Source organism: Nannobrachium achirus (assembly GCF_963921795.1).
Source record: "Nannobrachium achirus genome assembly, chromosome: 3".
NCBI classification, from domain to species: domain Eukaryota; kingdom Metazoa; phylum Chordata; class Actinopteri; order Myctophiformes; family Myctophidae; genus Nannobrachium; species Nannobrachium achirus.
Genome location: NC_137812.1, coordinates 43,628,796 through 43,650,298, shown reverse-complemented (window position 1 = coordinate 43,650,298; position 21,503 = coordinate 43,628,796). Strand labels below are relative to the sequence as shown.

The 21,503-nt window shown below is 43.4% G+C and overlaps 1 protein-coding gene across 1 annotated transcript; it reads right to left on the bottom strand.

Moving 5' to 3' along the window:
* Positions 1 to 172: 172 nt before the first annotated feature.
* On the bottom strand, positions 173 to 21,300 carry polq (polymerase (DNA directed), theta; the record flags this gene model as incomplete). Its single annotated transcript, XM_080722620.1, has 35 exons — positions 173 to 299; positions 725 to 837; positions 1,700 to 1,835; positions 1,933 to 2,057; positions 2,682 to 2,793; positions 2,906 to 3,007; positions 3,110 to 3,192; positions 3,285 to 3,385; positions 3,639 to 3,762; positions 3,937 to 4,111; positions 4,379 to 4,507; positions 5,021 to 5,214; positions 5,326 to 5,542; positions 5,650 to 5,855; positions 5,990 to 6,127; positions 6,405 to 6,656; positions 6,894 to 8,178; positions 8,385 to 10,113; positions 10,704 to 10,947; positions 11,666 to 11,790; positions 12,636 to 12,829; positions 14,073 to 14,215; positions 14,512 to 14,725; positions 15,458 to 15,600; positions 15,997 to 16,209; positions 16,586 to 16,729; positions 17,162 to 17,303; positions 17,418 to 17,619; positions 17,712 to 17,823; positions 18,708 to 18,864; positions 18,961 to 19,091; positions 19,271 to 19,447; positions 19,877 to 20,103; positions 20,390 to 20,839; positions 21,224 to 21,300. The coding sequence occupies 35 exons, from the start codon at positions 21,298 to 21,300 to the stop codon at positions 186 to 188; spliced, it is 8,430 nt and encodes a 2,809-aa protein (XP_080578746.1). The 3' UTR covers positions 173 to 185.
* Positions 21,301 to 21,503: the final 203 nt, after the last annotated feature.

The window sequence follows — 21,503 nt, the reverse complement described above, 5'->3', positions numbered from 1 at the left end:
ATTCATTTCAGATCTCAATATAATCACAGTATATAACATACTACTTTGTCACATTACATTTAATGTGCATACTGCACATCCACACTTGCTTGGTGATTTAAATAAAAATGTACTATTTACAAACATTACACTTGGCCATGTGAAGTGAACCTTCTATCTCTGTAAACAGAGAGGAATAATGTAGGTCATATGTCCAGATCTTGGAGGTTGCCCCAGCTGGGTCCAGCTTTGACTTTAGCTTTTAGCTTCACATACAGTTTAACTGCTGTTTCCATTTCCCTCTTCACAATCTGAGCAACCTGGGGGACAGTCAAACACATAGAATGTCAACATCACAGAATATATTGGTTATTGTTGTTTTGAGGGGGGGATGGTAGATTTAGATTTTTTTTTTGTTTTTCAAGATTTGTTTTGGGGCTTTTATGCCTTTATTGATAGGACAGTAGATTGACAGGAAATGGGGAGAGAGATGGGGAGTGACAAGCAGCAAAGGTTGACGGGAACGGGACTCGAATCCACAACACTCTGTCATGCATTAGAGCCTACGTGGTATGCGCCTGGACCACTAGGCCAGCCGGTGCCCCCACGTGTGAACTTTTTTAAAGCCATTTTTTAGCTTTGCTATTCAGTGAACATTAATTGTCTGTGGGTTTTCCCCCCATTTTCTGTAAAGTAACTGTTTTTTACATAGGTTTCCGCCCGACAACGACCATATCCATCATACCTGTATAAGGTCTTCTTCTGTAGTTTCATAGATGAGCTCATCGTGCAGCTGCAGTATGAAGTAGGCTCCTCCTCTCTGATGTGACCTCACAGCCCTGTTGCTGCCACCACTATCTGTGTGTTAAAGTGGGACTGAATTAGAGACTGGGGGGGGGGCACAGTTAATAAACACAACGGGTACACATTATTGTGTATCATTATTTTATGCTTTAACTATCGAAAAATAGCAGATATACAAGCTCACAGCGCGGCAGCTTGTAGATCTGCTATTTTTGAAAAATCGTGAAAATTAGAATTTTGACCCGATTCTATAAGTGTCTTTTGAATCCTTCTAAGATGTTTTGAAAAACCTATGTTTCTATATGTCAGCAATCTGGCGAGCCATCGTCAAAAAAAGGTCCTTTTCACTTAAATGGAGCTCAGTTGGTCTGTTCTTGAGAGACTACAGTGGTTCTCAAACCTTTTCATGTGAAGGACCCCCAAAATGATATGTATTTGGCCACGGACCCCCATCTCAAAATATTTAGTTCCAGGGACCACCCAGAAGCAAAATTTTAGTTACAAATGTTCGCTTTGAAAATACATATATTCCAAGATTTGCACACATTTTCACGACTTTTTCAAAAATAGCAGATCTACAAGCTCGCAGTGCGGCACTCGGAGCCACGCTGTGAGCTTGTATATTTGCTATTTTTCTATACCTAAAGTATTCAATAATTCTAGGCCTGAATGGGTTAAACCAATACATTTTGTTGCTTATTCAAAGGTTTTCAAAAATTGCTAAAATAACCAGTCTACAACCTCGGACAGTAGATCTGCTATTTTTGCTTCTTTCTTTTTTCACAACACCCGTTGGTACAACAGGCTCAAGATTATAAAATAGGGCTTTAAAAGTAATTGATAGGATAATTGCTAAGAAAATAATCAATAGTTGCAGCCCTATTAGAAACAATGCATTTTTGTGTGTGGTTTTCACCTGTGCGTGTATGCTGGTGTGACAGTGGAGCTGATGGGAAGGTTTCACGGAGACGTTTCTGGATGCTGACAGTAGCAATTTTAACGATGTCGGCCGCCGATCCCTGTACGGTTGTGTTCACCGCCTGGCGCTCGGCCTACATAGGTGAGGGTCAGAAAGGGAAAGCTCATCACGAGACAGAAATAGCGACAGCATCACACATGTCAACATGACTGCTTCACATACACACATACATGAGCTTTGGCATGTGGGTTTCCCTGTGTGATCGCTGGTAGGTATCTCCTGCGGCCAAGCAGGGTCTGAACGTAGCCTTTCTTTACGCAGCTCTTCACCGTCTCTCTGAGGAAAGTGTTGATCCCTGGAACACAGTACGTTAGTTAGCCAAAAGAACCATAATTATCGTTCCTATTATGGACATTTCATATTTGGCCTTGGTGAGGAGTGATTGAAGAACTGAAAGTGAAGGACTTTTTAATACCTCTAAAATGACAAATTAAACATTGGCCAAATTGTCAAATATTAGAGGTAGAAATTGAAATGAAAAATAGCCGATCCACATGCTCACAACGCGAGGCGTTGTGAGCATGTAGATCTGCTATTTTCACAATAGAACTGTGTTATAAAAAATGTAATGCCTCAACTCTTAGTGCTCGTCAGGGTGGGGGGGGGTGGGGGTCCCCAGTTAAAATATGATTATTTGGGGGGTCGTGGCCTGAAAAGGTTGAGAATCACTGCTGTAACTGACAAATCAGTGTAAGCACATGCTGAACTGTCACTGAACTCAACATGGCCACTATGGTTTCTTTGCTGAGCATATGCCATTTTCTTATCTTCTTTAGTCTTTATGACTAAATAAGGCTAGGGTTCGGGAATGAACTAATGATCACATACTGTAGGTATTCATCATTGCGAAGCATACCCTGGTGATATGGTGTATATACAGTATATGTGTGTGTACAGACCCTGTAATAGCACTGCATACCTTTGTATCTGGCCTTAAAACTCTCTATGTAGCAGGCAGCGTCATTTTCTTCTACACCCATTTGCTCTCCTAAAGACTTGGCTCCCATCCCATAGATAATGCCATAGCAAATCTGCACAAATGGTGACAAACAATTTTGGTTAGTTCAGTCATAATCACACAGAATAAGGAGCTGACAAAAGCGAATATTGTACATGCATTCTGTGTGGATGTCTTAGTTCTACCTGTTTTGCCTGTTGTCTGAGACTATCATTCACAGTCTCTGGCTCCATATTCTTCCATTCCGCAGCAATACATTTGAACACATCTGCTCCGCCATTCAGCACCTGACAGACACACAGAAACGCGCACACCCGCACAAATATAATTAATTCAATCAATTCCAAATTCTGTCTCAAAAGCTGAACCGCTGTGTTTTAGCTCTCAACCTGCAGGAGGCGCCGGTCCTTGGACAGGTGAGCCAAGACTCTCAACTCCAACTGCGAGTAATCAGCTGCTAATATCATCCCACCTAGAACACAAATGGCACAAGGTTCAATGTAGGGAAAGACAAGGTTAACATAACGAACAATGTAGTCACAGATGCACATGTAAGGAAGCAACCTGAGAAAGGTACGAAGGCATGTCTCATGCTGACAGAGAAGGCTGGTCCCCTCTCTGGACTGCCATGAGGAACTGTCTGTGCCATGGTGCGCCTCCTAGTGCTGAGAGAAGAGAATAGTTTCAATGACTGCGTATAAACAGTGGTCAAGATCATATACATCAGTCATATATCAGTCTTGAATCAGCCTCAGAATGTATTCAAAATATGACAGTTGAAAACTAAACACAAAAACTAACAGGTAAGAGCTGTATACAAAGTATAGAATATGTAATAATCATGGGGCACCTGTCAGTGCTCTTAGTACGGTAGGCTCTGAGGGAGTCTCCTATTCAAATAGGAACCAGCTGACCTACCCTGGCTTAGTGGCATTGTGGCGGCCGTCATGTGAAGGTTGGCTCTCTTCAACCACTGTTGGCATATAAATCTCAAAGTCTTTCGGGACATTCTGGATGTTGGGCTCTGTAAAGCTCACTCTGCCTGCATTAAAACATAGATAGAATGTGTTATGTAAATTAATTATCATGTATTAAACAGTAGGAAAGAACATGAGTATTTGAGGATACATGAGTATGAATAAGCACAGATTCTGTACAGGCGTGTGTGGGGAAATAAATGGTGGTATAATATACTGTATATGTTAGTGTGTATCACCTGTGGCTGTGTGTGTCTGGGCGATGGGGTGTATTCTGTCCATGGCCAGTAGAGGGTGGTGCTGTTTCTCTCTTTGCAGAGGAAACACCACTTTGGTCATAGCATTTGTGATCCGCCTCCACTCCAAAATCACCCCTGGCAACAGGTGCAGAGGGCGTAGCTTCTCCAGAACATCCTGACAATCAATTTGAAGCCATTTAAATTCTATTTCACAGCACAATGTATGACGTACATTGACCCACCTAGTGCTAAAGGCTAAATCCGGCCCTGGACGGCAGCGATCCAGGAATCCTGAGTCGGTGCCGGTTGTTCTGCACCCTCGCATCGCATAAATACACTTTCTCCTCAGAGACCAGCATCAGTATTACTACCAGCAACAACAATATTTCAAAAAACAAAACTATTCTATCCCTTTAATGGTGTGTGTAACAAGCCATTTCACCTTGGTTGTGCTGAATTGCTTGCCAAGCCTGACTTTTCCTCTCCCTCTCCTGGTGTAGCCTAGAGTCTTCTTACTTTTCAGTCCATCCACATCACCATTAGGAGGAAGGTGAAGCTCCAGGAATAGTACCTAATGAATTGAACATGCACACAAACATACACAATTAAAGCTGTGATTTTATATGTGCTACAGATATAATATTCTCTTCCCCATCTGCCTGCATTTAGTCTAAATGTATCTATTTCTATAAAACCACATTATGCATTGTTAAAGAGTTCCCTCTGATCCATTTACCCCACAAATAATTATGGCATACAATTATTTATTATTTAGTTTAATATTTTTTTTATTTTATTTAAGATTTGTTTCTGGCATTTTCATGCTTTATTTAAGATAGGTAAATGTAGAGACAGGAAATAAAGTTAAGAAATAGAGCAGAAACAGGCTAGAAACGGAGATTGGATTTGAAATGCTTCCTCACACTCAAGTATCTCAAGAAAGACAACTTGAATTCTACAGAGAGTAACTGCTCCTCGCACTTGTTGCTATCATCTGTTTTTATTTCCTACCAGGAAAAGACGGGGCTAAATGGGCTCATTGGGCTGTGGATAAAAGTATCACGTGTTATATATTCTATCAAACCTGTGCTATGTCATCAATGCTGGTGAGGGAGAAGCTGTGTCCAGCCAGGCTGTAAGCCTGGGCTTCCAGGGCTGATAGCTTGGCTTGCATCACATGCTTCTGTCTCTCGGATTCCTCAACACTGAAGCCTAAGCCATTCAATTCCAACAGAGCCAGGCACCTCTGCGAGGGCATCTCCACACGCCTGAACATATCTGACAGAAAGCACACAACAGTAAGACAGCGATGAGGTCAGTTCCTGACACTGCTGAACAGGCCTTAACACGGTATGAGTGTCACGTGTTTCCATGTGTAGTTTACTGTACCAAGCATTCCATCTGTCTCTAGTAGGCCAGTGAGATGGTTCATGATGGCATGCACTAGCACACTCTCTGTGGCCGCTCTGACACGGGGGCTATATGTGTGTGCGTATCTCCCCTGTCCCAGTCCCTCCAGCAGAGGTAGTTCTTCAGGAATGTAGACGGTCACCATGTTGGTAAGAGTTCTCTCCTCACTTCCAGGGTCCATCAGCCAACATGCCACCTAGATTACACATTGAAATGACTTACAACATAGAACGTACTTACAGCGTGTGTGTGTGTGTGTGTGTGTGTGTGTGTGTGTGTGTGTGTGTGTGTGTGTGTGATCACCTTGGGGTCTTCACACGGCCCCTCAAAGCTGATGCCACAACTCAGCACGAGTGTCTTGTAAATGTGGATGATGTCATAAGTCTCAACCACACCGCTTGTTTTACCAACCACCAATGGTCTGCTCAGACAGGCCTTCAATTCCTTCAGCCTCTCCCTCACTGGCAAGTCAGCATCCAGGGGAGGAGGGGCCAGACTGGAGCTCAAACCTGTCGGGTGACAGTCAAAATTAACGTAAATGAATGTGTGTGGACGTGTGTGTGTGTGTGTGTGTGTGTGTGTGTGTGTTGGTAAGTCAAATATGAAATGACCTCTCATATACTATGTGCATGGCTGTACATACCTGCACTCTGCTCTTGTTGCAGTGAAATGTAGTATGCATCTCTCGATCCCCAACAAACTGACAGGCCAATAAGCACCAGACTGTCGCTGCCCCTCACTGGAAAACCATTAAGCCTACAGTCCGTCTCACGAGCTGCCGCTGCAATAAAATACATTACAATACGATGAGTATTGTATGTGTGTATGTGAAAGTGCTGCTTGCAGTGTTAACTTGTGTAAGTATATTTCTACGTATATTTTACAGCTAACAAAGTAGGACTAGGAGAGAAAGAGACATGATGACAGCTGCATAACAGACATGTATTGTGTGTACTTTTTTATAGATGTTGGCATCCTAAGGATTCATATTTTGGAGAGTTAGTTTGTTTCACATCTGAAGCAGAATAAAGTCACGTTAGCACATTTGTTTTAATTACCTCTGCTGTGTTTTTCGCCAATCCCGCCCTGGTGGTTTTGTGTGTGTTCTTGCTTGTCACAGGCAAGAGCAAGGGAATAACGCTCTTTTGTTTTCCACTCGTTTATAAATGTCTGAAAGAGGCTTCTGTCACTTGCCACGTCTATGATGGAGAAGGACCCAGAGTTACTGGAAGTGAGTGACTCACTGAGGGACAACTGAAGGGAAAAGCCATCACCGATTTGGGTTGAGTCCAGATCAGAGCAAGGCTCAGCTGGACGTGAAGGTGTAAAGGCAGAATCTTGCGCAGTATGTGTGTGTAGAGGGGGTTTTGGTTGTGTGGTCGAGTGCGGAACACAGTTAGGGTCTGATTTTGAGTAGGACTTGGACTCTGGTCGAGTCTTTGCTTCTGAATATAGCTTGTGTTTGTGCTTAACATTGGATGTAGATTGAGGTGGGTCATCATCAGAGACAATCTCTGATGGACAAGGAGGTTTATGATCATGGTTACCGAGTTCTCTGCAAGTTGAAGGACAAGTTGGGATTGCTGACTGGCCAGGGAGAAGGCTGACAGGAGTCGACTGGCCAAGAGGCTTGACAGACCGGGGGGACTGGACCGAGGAGGTGGTCAGTTTTACTCGGGGGGTGATGGGCACCGGCGTCTGTGTAGGAGGGATTGAGTCCCCGGCAGCATCTGGTCTCTCCCATGCTCTCTCTCGACTTGGATCAGATAAGGTCTCTTGGTAATCATTCTTATCAGAAGCAGGCTGAATGACCGGCCTGGTGCTCTCTCCATCTACTTGCATTGAGGGTTGAGGTTTTCCACAGACTTCCACATCTTTGTTTTCAGCAGCAGCGTGCGGTGAGGGCTGGTCACACATACTAGGCCAGCGGTCAAAGATGTCTTGCAGTCCAGGACTGCAGTCGAAACAGCTACCAGAGGCATTTTGTATATTTGCATTTTTTAACACAGTAGAATCTGACAGAAGTACATTGGTTCCCTCTTTCCTTTCCTTCTCTTCATTCCTTGCTTTCGCTACTTCTTGTCCGGTTTCACCCTCTTTACTTGTCCTTGCTCCACACTCTCCTCCTCCCTCTGTGCGTCTAGCAAGTTTCTTGTTGTGATTTGTTGCTATGATGTCTTGTTGTAGTTTGATTATAAGACCTTGGTTGTTGCTGGTCAAGTCTTCATGGTGCTGCTGTTGAGTATTGCTGGGGCCAGGTTTTGGAGGTCCTGTATGACCATGTTGACGCGGGTCACCTTTTGCTAGAGCAGAATCCATTTTCAGACCATCTCTCTGACCAGACTGAAATTCTGAACGTGATATCAGACTATGGCCTGTTTTGGATCGCACAGTTTCCCCGTGATGATCATGATTCTTTTCTTTCTGCGTTTTCCCCGTTTGTCTGAGGAAGCTTCGCCTCTCCAGGAAGTGCTCACCCACCAACAGAGAGTCACCCCATTCTGATAGGTTAAAGGAAGACTCGCCCCACTGGACAGCCTCCTGCTCTTCCGTCTCCTGGTTGGCTAGAAGCTGACTGCGCCGTCGCTCCACCTGACCCAGAGGGAAGTGGTTGTTGTCCTCGGTATCCTCTTCCTCATCTGATTGGTCTGTGTTCAGGCCGGCCAATAGGGAGCTGTCATACAGGCTATCAAACAGGAAGCCACTGCTGCCGTTCAGGCTTTCTGAAGCGACCTGATCGCATTCCAAGTCAACGGGAGCATCATCATCAACTTCCATGTTTTCATCTGTAACTTCATCCATGTTATCACCACCACCTGGTTGAGGAGAGATCTGCGACACAAACACACACACGCATGCACACAAGCACACACGCACGCACGCACACACACAATTATTGGTTGTAGCTAGCTGTATATCCCCAAAATATGTTTAGATGTCTGTATCCAATATAACGTGGACGTACAACAAGCTACAACCTAGTGTATGTGACCACAATACCTAATGGTTATACTGTAGATATCACTTCAGTCACTTACCTGGGGACTGCTGCTTAGGAAGAGTTCCATCTGGGTAGCTGTGAGAGAAACATTGAATTTGGGAGAAGTATTGTCAGAGAAGAGGCGGTCGCTATGGTGTCCCGGGTTGCCAGGGATATTGTCATCAGTCAATAAGTGATTCTCTATGGCATTCTCTGAGGCAGGCCCATGTCTCCCTTCCTCGGTATTCTCCATCTCCGACTCAACCTCTCTCCCTTTCATTCCATCTTCTCCTGTATGTTGTAACCTCCTCGTCCCCCCTTCATTAGTCTCTCCAGCTTTGCATTCCTGCTGGAGGATCATTCTTTCTGTCTGAGTGTCCAACTCGAAGCTGTCACCAAAGTCTTCCTCTTCACCTTTGGCTTCTCCATTGGCTTCCTCCCCTCCCTCCTCACCTGCGTATAACTCGGGAGATAAAAAAGCACCCAACTCCTCTTCTTCAAGCCTCCTCCGTTTGGCCTCTGGGGAAGAGGGAGGGGATGGAGCAGGTTCCTGGGCAGAAGCTGTGCCTTGCGCTGGTGGAGGAAAGCCCTCTGATGTGTCTGCATTTTGGGGAAGGGTGGGTTCAGTTTCTCTGGCAAGTTCAAGAACGAGAGGAGAGGCCGGCACTGGGCTGTGAATGTCTAAGTTTGGGACTGGTTCTGGGGCATCCACCATGGGATTTAAGGGGGGTAACGTCTGCACAGTCTCTATGTTTTCTTGTATGCTTTTCTCACATTGAATTGAACTGAGCACTTTGCTCAGGACTCTGGAATGCTTCACTCTGCCTGGCTGCACAGGTGAGCCTTCAGGGCCTGGACCATCTCCTCCCGATGTCCTAATGGGAACACGGTGTGGCTTTTCTGTCCGGCATACTGGGGCTCTGAAGCGAGGAGGGGGCATGGGGGAAGAAGAAGGCGGCTGAGGAACAGCGTAAATCTGAGGAAGGGGGCTGGATACGATCTCACTTAATTCCTGTGTCAGACTTCGTTCAGGAGCAGGATTTGCTAGAACCAGTTGTCTGTCTGAAACCATTCCTCCATTCGTCCTCCCCTCATCCTGCTCTGTTCTGCTTTCTTGCCCTCTGTGCTCCAAGCTCTGAATCATTTCTGATATTCCTTCCAGCCTCTCTTTATCACTCGCTGTGACCATTTTGTGATTGACTTGGGGCTTTTCAGCTTGCGCCTTTCCCACTTCATCAACAAACTGTCCCTCTGTTTCACCCCTATGTTCCTTTATTTGCGCTATCACTTTACCCTCCTCTTCTCCCCTCGTCGTAATTGCTCGCTTGCATTGATCTTTCTGTGCTACCGTCTTCCTTTCCTCCATTCCCATTCCAGCATGCCCTTTCTCTCGTTTATCTTCATCCTTATTCTCCTGTCTTTGCCTGTCAATATCTTGGCTTTGTCTCGTCTTGAACCCATGTCCCTCCTGCTGGTTTTGAGGGATGCATGCCCGTGTTTCAGGAGAGCTGTTTGATGAACCCAATGAGGTGCCAGAGTCAGTGGCTGAGTGGTTGCTCCTGTCCTCATCAGTGTTATTGCAAGTTGGTGCCTGGGGAGGCAACTGGCCCGGGTCCCACTGAACCCCTAACTGGGCCAGGTCTTCCTGGAGCAGAAGCCTGGCCTCAGACACGATCTCATTGGCTGCTTCCTGTTCTGTCAAGGCCCGCCCACCGCTGACCCAGACACACCGCAGACTCCGCCTCTCAGCGGCCTCCACCTCACTCTCATCCACCGCACGTTTAGAGCTAAGGAAGAGAAGACAATAAGACATTAACTTCTGTGTTCATCTGTGCTCAGTCTCAAAGCTGCATGATGAGCTACTTCCACAGCAAAGTATTAATATTAATAGTATTATTACTAGTACTTAATCGTAAGTAATTGTAATCGTAAGGGTAATCGTTTGCTTACAGAAAAGGTTGAGGGGTAGGTTACATTTCTTAGTTGTGGTGCTCATAGTTAATTCCATTCATGAAAACTGTTATGTAAAAGACACTTTTTCCATGAAGATGTGATGTTGAAAAGAAGAGAATATACAACACTAGAAAATACAATTGGACTAAACCTCTTCATATTAAAAAGACACAAATAAACAAAAAGATATTTGGAAATTAAAACAACAAAACTTTTTATAAACTTTTTATAATGACTATCTATTACTATGTTATTGTGAAATTGTGACTATAAATAATTAATAAATATATAATTAGAAGACGAAGTGAAATGATGACAAATACCGACCACAATTGTCTCCTGGGTTCCCATGGAGTAACATGATTACTTTGTTACCCTGTGTTAATATTTCTTCATCTTACGCTCTCTCCTTCAGATTACACACCTCTTAAATGGGACAGCTTTCTTCAGGGCTTTCTCCACCTCAGCTACAGTAGCCCTAGCTAGCTCAGCGACAGTGCAGAGACCCTGTGCATAGAGAGCCCTGGCTCGCGTTGCATTCAGGAGAGACACCCTGACCAGGTCCACCAGCTCCCTCTGGACTCCAAAGCTCAGCCTGGTCTGGTACTGAGATAAAAGCAGCTCCATGGTGTGCCAGCCCAGACGCTTACAGAACACTGTGACCATGCCTACAGGATGGCAGAGAGTGAGAGTATAATGGAGCCTTTAGATTTCTCTTAAATGTATATTCAGTGATTGTATTGCATTCGAATAAAAGTATAATTGGTACATTTTCCATTCATTCTCCTCACTAGAATGTGTGCTGACCATATAAGGACTTCCACCATGGCCTGTGTTGAGAGCATAGCTAAATTCGGTTTTCAGAGGTGGCCAGCCAGTCCTCGACCAATCAAGGTAGATTATGGCCGTAGTTATGTTATGATGTTTATTTATGATCGTCAAAATAAAAGTTTTGAGAACCACAGTCACTCTGAATTAAGAATCTCTGCTAAATGCCTAGATTGTAAACTACTGAACTCATAAAATGCCACAGTCTTGTAGTAAATCAGTATCATACATATCCTGAAGCTGGAGAAGTAGGCCTACCGATATTCAGTGATAGGGTCTAATGACCAATACGAGAACATTATAATGGTGTAAAAAATCTATAAAAAAAACTAAACATTTCCACGCTGTAAGGCTAGTTAGGGACAAGATGACCCCCGGCCACTTTCATTATCACTGAATACACCTTTAATGTGAATGTAAATTAGTCTACAGCTGCAAAGTATTCTTTGTAGATGGGGCAGATTTAAAATAGTCCATGGCAATTTCTACATTTATGTTATGCATTGTTAACGGAAACACTTGGCACTCACAAACATGCCCATTTTGAACACGTAGTACCTGCATAGGTTGAGGCAGATTGCTGAAGAGACTGTAACTGCCCACGACTACAGTTGTATTTGGAGGCTACCTCGCCCAGAGGCTCCTCCTTCACCAGGTCCTGGAGCACCAGAGTGGTGAAGAACCTGTGATGAGATGTAGAAAATATGAAAAACACAATTGTTACAGTACAGTGGAGAGAGACAGGAAACAGGAGAGAATAGTCAGGCAGTGTTCTCAGTAGTATAGTACAGGGGTTTTCAAAGTGGGTGACGGGGCACCCTGGGGTGCCGCGACGGCAGTCCAGGGGTGCCGCAAAATCATATTGTAATATTTGGAATTTATTTGAACACTTAAACAAATATTTGGTATCATTTTAAACTTGAAGTACAGAGTTATTTTCAGTATGTTTTGACCAAAATGGTAATTATCTCAATGTTTATATGTTTAATATGCCACGAATATAAGCTACTGGGAGTGAAATTTATGAATGTCATGTAGGTAAAATTATAATATAATGTAGTGGTGCCTCGGATTATAATATAATGTAGGGGTGCCTCGGATGAAAAAGATATTTATAGGGGTTCCCTGAGCCGAAAAAGTTTGGGAACCCCTGGTATAGTATATAGTAATAATAGTAGTCTCACGTTGCCAGACAACTATTCCACAATCTCTGAATGCTATATAGTCTGGAACTACACCTCCCTAAAATCCGAGTATCGGAAGCTGGAATTTCCGTTCACGAAAATATATTATATATTTCCATTTCTGCTAAGCAGCCAGCTATATATATGCTTAGATGGTTTTGATTTATAATAGGATACATTTGCGCAACTGTAAAGATGAAACGGAAGTGCAGAGAAGGCTCCACATCCGCTTTATCCCTTACTCATGATCAGAGCTTCCGTGCCGTGTAGAGTACTTGCCTTAACCACTTGGCTATCAGCATCCCCACAATCCACACAAAACATTGTAATTGATGTAGATATACCGTTTATGAATAGCCATCTGTCTGCGCTGCTTCTCAGTCTTGGCAACAAGTTTGCCGTTGACTGATCGAGCAAGGAAACTTTCTTGGACCCCCACCAGCTCTGCTACTCTCTTCATAGATGACGGCAGCTGTTCCCACAAACAGAAGAACTGATACCAGTCTATGGTCGTCCACTCAGCATACACTGGGGTGATCTGTGGAGAGTTGGGTCACAGACTACAGTAAGTAGTAGTAATGTCACATCGTTTCAGCATGCATATGATGAATGTAAATGATAATATGTGTCAGAACCTTTGATTTAGACAACTCCCATACAAAGCGATAGGAGTCTTTCATTAGTCAGAACGGGCCACGGGTGATTTCAAGTTGATTTTTCCCCCCTCTAAAACATGATTATCAGCTATTATGATTATACTTGGAGGAAGATTTTTTCCCCAAAAGTGTACAGAAAGAGTTCAAATTAGGTTTTTATGTGGCCACACCCACCAGTTCATTAACTCATACCCTGCCAAGCCCGAGGAACCCGAGAATTTTGGGATGTCCCTCCCTGCCACGCCCGAGGAACCCGAGAATGGCCGCCATTTTGAAAAAAAAAAAAAAAAAAAGATCATTTTTTTTTTTTTTTTTTTTTGGACCCCAAAAACGTTAGTAGGCATGATAGCGATCGCGAAATTGCTTGTTTAACCCCCATACAACCCCCATACAACTCAGGTAGCAGACCTCCAAGCTCACAACAGTGTAAAACATAGTGGCTGCTATCTCATGAATGCCTGAACGGATTTCCATTCGGATTCTTTTGTTTGAAAGCTGTGAGCAATGTGGACACACGTGGTGCATTATCTAGGCATGGGTGTGCATGATCCGTGCACTATGAATTACATGGAAGTCTATGGAGACAGTTTGGCAGGATTGGAGTACGAAGGTATTGTTAAATGGCAGCAAATGAGTTAAGTATGCCTGGTTGTCATGGTGGGTGGTGACCCAGCTGAAGTGAGCCACACCCACAGTGTTGGGTGAATGGTAAAAGGGGAGGGGTTGATTCTATGATGCAATTGTATCTGTGTTTTTGGACCGGCACTTTTGACCCACAGGCAGCCTCCAGGAAGAAATCCCAAATACAAAGTGAATACATAATTGCTCCTAACAACCACACCAGGGGGTCTAATGAAATACCGTCAACCTCCTACACACATGAAAAACTGAAAAAGTACAAAACTATGGCACCACCTCTTTAACTTTACTTTCATTTCACACTTTCAGGGGCGACAAGGATTGTTTGGTAGCAACACTTTTGAAAATGGGCTATCAGTCTTTAGTTTATATCACAGTGAAGGTGCAGGATTAGGTGCAGTACATATTGACAATGGCATGAATGCAGTGAGGAGGGAGTGCCAGTGTACTAATAAAAGACTTGTGCATCTGTGTGCTTGTCAATACCAGGTAAAGAATGTGCAGGTCATTCTCCAGTACAAAGCCCTTCATAGCCCGCTGGAGATCTGCAAATATCCCCAGAGCCTCCGGTGGAGAGAGAGAGGAGGAGAGGGTGGCCGCACCCAGGTGGGTGGGACAGTATCGCTCCTCTGGATGTGAGGACATCATAGGAGACATTCATGCAGTGATTTAAAATACATAGTACATACATGAATACATTTCTGGTACATTTCCGGTGCCTGCAAACATTTGGCATGAGTGTCGGGGGCAGACACTCGAGACTAAAAATAAACATTTACAGAATACAGTTTAGAGTATATCTTTATATATATATATATATATATATACTGTATATATATCATCAGTAATATGCCCCTATATGAGCATGCCCATAAAATAAATATGAGACAACAACTATAACCAGATGCTTAGGTGTTGACAATACCTTCTCCCTCTTTCTTCTGAATATTGATGAACTCATTCTCCATCAGCCACTCCACAGAGGCCTCTATGGCCCCCTTGTTGGCCCCTGCTTCCAGCTCCTTATTCACATCACCCCCTGCTGGATGACTGTCAGATTTCACGCTGGCAGCCAACAATGTGCATGAAGCATACAGCCTGACATCCTGTGGAGTGCTGGCTACACCTCCAACGATGATCTGTAGGTTGCAGTTACAAGTGTATTAGGGCTCAGGAAACAGAATTTAAGTTCACATATGGTATATACATTACAAACAAGTGGCTATTTCAGGATGCATCACACTAATCTGCAACTAATCTCTCAAAACAGATTTGGCTAACAGCAGGAGCACCACTGCCCTAAACATGTACTGTAGTGCTGTTGTTAGTAGGAATAAACACAGAAGCACCCGGGAGGAAGTAGACTATGAAAAGGGAGGAGACAAACCGAGTTCCTGTTTCTACACAAAAAAACGAATACCGAATGGATTCCCAGATAGATCTGCAACAAAGTAAAGAGAAAATACACAAATATGTGTGTGTGTGTGTGTGTGTGTGTGTATGTGTGTGTGTGTGTGTGTGTGTGTGTGTGTGTGTGTGTGTGTGTGTGTGTGTGTGTGTGTGTGTGTGTGTGTGTGTGTGTGTGTGTGTGTGTGTGTGTGTGTGTGTGTGTGGAGTGATTTAATCGCTCCATCTTCATAGAAAGATGGCCTTCATGGGGCACCCACGGCCCTACTGGTCCAGGCGCATACCACTTAGGCATTGCCACATAGGCATGGATGCCTGGCGACGGCGCCGGTTCGATTCCTGATCCGGACGACCTTTGCGCGTGTCACTCCCTATCTCCTGTCAGTCTACTGTCCTATCAATAAAGGCATAAAAAAAGCCAAAAATGTAATCTTTAAAAATAAAGAAAGATGGCCTTCATATACCTCTAGGATGGCACGCAGCATGCTAGTGGTCACGCTGTCTCCTTCCCTTTGCACCAGGCAGCTGCTGATAGGCTGAAGTGCACCCTGGATGAGTTTAACACCTTTCTGCCGCTCTGCCTCCTTACATACCAGTACACTCTCACCTGACAGAAGAACAGGGTGTGAAAGGGAAAGAAAACCTTTAGTTCAGAATAGAATAGGAATAATAGAAAATCCTCCAGGAGCTAATTCAGGGTAGGCTGCTGAAAGAACATGCACAATTTGTTGTCCCTATTTCTGGTCTGCAAATGATTTCAATTATGCTTTTCTAACGGGATCTGAAATGAAAATGGGTACAATGACCCATCTTTCCATTTTTCTCATTTTTCTGTCCAGGCTTCTCCTTCTTCTATTTTATCTCTTCCCTTCTTAAGCCTGATTTATACTTGGCTGCACACCAGATCTAAAAGCTCACATGTCATGCAACACATTGTGAGCTTGTAGATCAGCTATTTTCGATGTGACACAATGCGAAACTAAAGTATAAAGCCAGGCAATACCTGTAGTGTCTACTCCCTTTCTCCCTGCACGTCCCGCCATTTGTTTGTATGTGAGAGGGTCCAGGAGGCGTCCGTTGAAGGTGGGGGTTCGAATGATGACCCTGCGGGCTGGTAGATTAACTCCAGAGGAGAGGGTGGAGGTAGCAGCCAAAACTCTGATCATGCCCTGTCGAAAAGCACCCTCCAGCACATCTCGCTCATCAAATGTCAGTCCTACAGAGGCAACACAACACAAGAAAGCTTCATTCTGAGAAAACATACTATACATTTTTGCACTGAATTTGTTGTGCCTAAAGGGAGAGGTCGCGCTGAAACAACAGAGACTGACAGAATATGTCCATATATGGGCTTATTATTGATGACATCAGGGATCTTGGCCATATATGGAGCGTGACGCACGCACGCCCCTGATCTGCAGGTTTAGGGTTAGGTTTCGCTATAACATTTATATAGCACATTTAGAAACAACAGCAGTTGACCCAAAGTGCTTTCCAATAGACAAAAGCAACAAAGCAATAATAAAAGCATATACCGGTAACATAATAATAACAAACAAAACAATTGAAACCACATGTGTAGCAATGCTCACCTGCATGGTGGAAACCCACCCCCCAGGGCACAGTGCGCTTTAGGATGGGGTCCACCCCGGCCGGAGTGCGTCTCAATTGGGCCATTACATCCACTAGACCCTCCTTGTCCAAGCGTACTGCCTGAGGCTCCTCACCTTGACGCTCTAAAACAATATTGCCAAAATATGTTTGAGTAAATTGATGTCCTGAAAGTAGATGAACGATCAGTTCAAACTGGACAGCATGTTGAGCTCTATGATAACAGCTATACAATACATAATGTAGCCATCACTCATCATGCAAAACAAACATGTCCTAGGAGCAAAGTAAAACACAATTTCATCTTCTTTCAGTATACTGTAAATCAAACTGAATGTGTAAGTAGCTTGTCAATGTCCATGAACTTGGCAGGTAACCATAGGAATCCCTGTAATTAGCAATGAATTACATGTCAGTATTGCATCTCCTTTTAACTGGTTCCTCCACTTGTCTTGTTGATTAAGACCCCTTTGAATATTACACAAAAAGGAATTATTGCGTTTGTGGAATATGTGCAAAACAATAATAATTTAAAGGTCATATATTCATACAACTACCATTTTGTTTGAGGTTGTAAAATTCTCTAGCAATGCTGTCTGCTAGCTTCTCACACCAGGCCTTGGATGGGCAGAACAGCAGTACAGAATGGCCCTCTCTCACCGTCTCATACGCCAGGCTTACTATGTGGTCATCATCACCCTTTACACACATAACACATGCCATATGATCACATACCTTTCATGATAAACAAGAGAGAGATGGTAAATGATGACATGATAACATATTACGTTTTTCTGGATAATACTCTGTTACCTTAGCTTTGACTAGAGGTGTGAACCGTCGAACCAGGGAGAGGTTGTTGTCATAGATATTGCTCCCCACCTTGAGAAGCTCCTGCAGGGGGACTGGTCTGTAATCTGTCTGGAAGAGCTCAGCACCGAGCCAACCGGCCAGGAAGGAGAGGTTGGGTAAAGTGGCACTCATACCCACTATTTGTACTCCTTCAGAGAGGGATCTGCATGAAGACAAACACTTTGTTCTTATTGTGCATCCATACAGTACATTCACTGCTTTAAAAAACAAGGTAGGACAGACAGACACACAAACCCTGTGGTGTTGCGCTTCTGTGCAATGTAGCGGATTTTGGTCAGGAGCAGCTCCAACAGATATCCTCTCCCAGAATCACCAACCATATGTAACTCATCAACCACCACGATGCCTGTTCGTATAAATCATACCACAAATTAATTTAAATGGTATGCCACAGAAAAGAAAACAAATATTTAAGGGATGTATTTAATAACAATGTAATACTTATTATTATGAGCACCTCACTGTACATTTACATTATCCTGCTTATTACTCAACTACACAAACAATAATATGACACAAAATATTGATTAAAAAAAAGATTTTTATCTCTTAGTCATACTAATATGTTGTAAAAAATAAGTTAATTGTCAAAGTCAGTAATAGTCATAAATGTTATAGAGCATCGCAGCGGAAGTGGATTCCTGGGGTCACTTAATATTCCCCATTCATTTTCGCCATAGACTTTTACAAAAATATTTATAACAATTATGTTAAGCCTCGAACCAAGCCATCCAGGATGGAGGTGAATCATGACCATATAACCTTTTTTTCTATGAAAAGAACATTTTGAAAATCGCTAAACAAAGGGTAGTTATTAAATGTAGTATATCAAATAATGTAATATTAAAATATGTTTTCACATAGGATCAAAGGTTATATGATCATGATTCACCTCCATCCTGGATGGCTTGGTTCGAGGCTTAACATAATTGTTATAAATATATTTGTAAAGGTCTATGGCGAAAATGAATGGGGAATATTAAGTGACCCCAGGAATCCACTTCCGCTGCGACGCTCTATATCCATGCATCTCTGCTTTTTATTTATTTCTGCTTTGCTTTAAGTTGCAAAGATTTGTTGTAAACAGCCGAAAGAATGGGAAAAAGGGAAACAAATAGGGGGGAAAAGCTTACAAGCTTTTGCTTTATTAGCAACGTAAACAGAGTGAAAGTGTTCTACAAATCTGTGTAATAATGTGCATTAATAATCAAACATATACAAGCACTTTACCTAGAAGGTCCATACTGTCCTCTTCTATGAGTCTGTTGACAAGGGAGTTGGCCTTTTCTATTGTGCACACAGCCACATCCAGAGCAGTGAACCCTCTTGGAGCTGAGATGCTACCCATGTATCCTTCCACCCGAACACCAGCCTCCTCAAATACACTCTACAGGGACAACCATATAGTCACAGATAGATAAATACATAGACAGAAATGTGCAGTCACACAATAATACCATGAATCCATCCTGCCAGCCCTCACCTGAAGGTAGCTCATCTTCTCCTTGGCCACAGAGACAAAGGGTAGAATGAAGAGTGCCTTTCTTTTGGTCTCCAGCACACGCTTCAATATCAGTAGCTCTGATACCAGAGTCTTCCCAGCACTGGTGGGGGCTTACAGTGGAAGAAAATGAAAGGTAAACAAACAGAACCGCGACTTGTTCTGAAGAGAGACGCTAGTAAAATCCTGTGTTCATTTAACTTTGAGAGAATTTAAAAAGAAATTGCATTTAACACACACTTAAATTAACCCTGGGGATTTTAAAATGATACTATGGAAATGTGTTTCTTACCCGAGTAGACTAGGTTACCTCCCTGAAGCACTTGTCCAACAGTAAGGCACTGGGCCTGCCATTCAAACATGTGAGTCACTCCATGTTTCTGGTATCTGTCCAGTACAGGTTTAGGCAATCCCCAACTGGCTAATAATAGTTGTTCAGCATGCTTCACAGGGGCACACAGGGCAACACCTATGGCAAAGATACAGACACTTGATAACACAAATATGCAGGTGCATGTAAACACAAACATGGACAGTACAGTAGGCACACACGTATACCTGTATGCATTGCAAATACTATTCATCACCAAAGTGAATTAGACATGGAGTAAATCCCACCCATATGTCCTATTCATTACTCAGGTACCAGACCTTGTTCACTGATGCTTTTTTCCAATTCTGAAATGATCTGCTTTGCTGTTCTTCATACATTTCCAATAAAAATGTACTTTGTTAAATCAAAGTAAAAAGTATTTGCATATACAGATTTTACACCTGATTTATACTTTGTTGCGTGAAGGTGTCTCACACCGGAAAACGGCAGATCTACAAGCTCCCATGTCGCCGATGTGTTGTGAGCTTTCAGACACGGTGCAACCAACTATAAAACAGGCTTTACCTGGCTGTGGCAAAGAGTCAGCAAGAGCACTGATCTCCAAGCCTGAAGGGATTGTGAGCACAGACACTGATTGGTCTTTGAAGGACTGCTGGAGCTCTGCCCTCTTCCTTGCCGCTGCCAGCTGTTTGGGGCTGAACATGATGTAATTACTGGAGACATCCAAAACGGAATCAGCATTTGATCTTGGACTTAGACGGGAGTTGTCATTCTTAGCCTCATGCTTCAATCTGTCAAAAAGAGTGCCAGAGAACAGAATATGTGTTAGCAGCACAGGTGGACAGAGATATATCTATGAAACAGAGCTGCTACCTTTAATGCTACATAGTTCTGTGTACCCCCTCCAACTGTATTATGTTCCCCATTTTCAACAGTTTTTATTTTATTTGTGACACTTGCTTTGACAATGTAAACATATGTTTTCTCATGCCAAAAAAGCTCCTTTGAATTGAATTGATATAACATATGCACCTTAAAAAAAAGAAATATACGTGTAAGGTGGACGTTATGGCTTACCCGTGGGAGGCGTTTACTGGCTGTCTGTGGCTGTGCTTTATTTCATCATGACATGGCTGGGAAACTGCAACTGTCTGACAACTCTCCGTGCCCATCTGAACATCTTTTCCCTCCGAGTCCTCAGACTCCTCACTGAAGAGAAGCCGCTGCGCGAGGTCTTTGCAGTCAGCTCTCCACCCAGGTCTCTCACTAGCTCCTCTTTGCCCACACACTTTTGCCACTTCAGGTGGTTGCGTTTCATTTTTTCTCCCAGCTTTGTCTCCAATCTTTGTTGCTCGGTTGCTTCTCTTCCTGTCCGGAGGCTGAGGTATAGCAAATGTGGTTGTTGGTGCTGGTAATTCCTGCATGATGTTTGCTGTTGCTGGAGACTCTTTGTCAACTGCAGCCTTGATGGGGTCCAAGGCTTCCAGCACCTGGAGCATCTCCTCATCAAGAGCCAAAGAGGATTCACTCAGAGAAATCACACGCCCTGCACCCTAAACCAAGAAACACAGCACATTAAATAAATAAATGCTATCTGGGATGGGATCTGTGTGGCCGCATGCCTCCCTGTGTTGTGTGTGAAGGAGACAGTGAGAAAGACAAAAACAAACTCACCATTTTAGTGTTTACAGGTTCTGATATGTTTGTTGTGTCTACCAGAAACCTAGTCCTCTTACTTTGCCTGGTTGATTCCGATGGCCCATCGTCAGCTTGTATGCTTTACTCAAAAGGAAGAAAAAGTCAGTATGAGATCTGTGAAGCTGGATAAAATGATGACAACAACTCTATTGTAAAAGGAAGATCAACACTGAGCTAACGTTTTTTACGACGATGAGACTAAGCTTAGCCTACCTCTGAGTCTTTTTCTTGACGATCGGGTGCAGGCCCATGTAGCATTTCTTTTTCGGTGGAGGACCCGATGTGGCCATGATGATCTAGATCAATTCTATTAGACGTATTACTATTTAGAATAGTAATACGTCTAGTAGAACTTCGTCATTACAACATGCATTACAAGCGGAATCAAAAAGACCGCTGCGCTGAGTGCGCTCGCTGCTGGTGTTTCACGAAAACAGTTCGTAGTAGCAACACATACTGAACTGCGAAGGTTCCCACTTTAAAATAAAAAAAA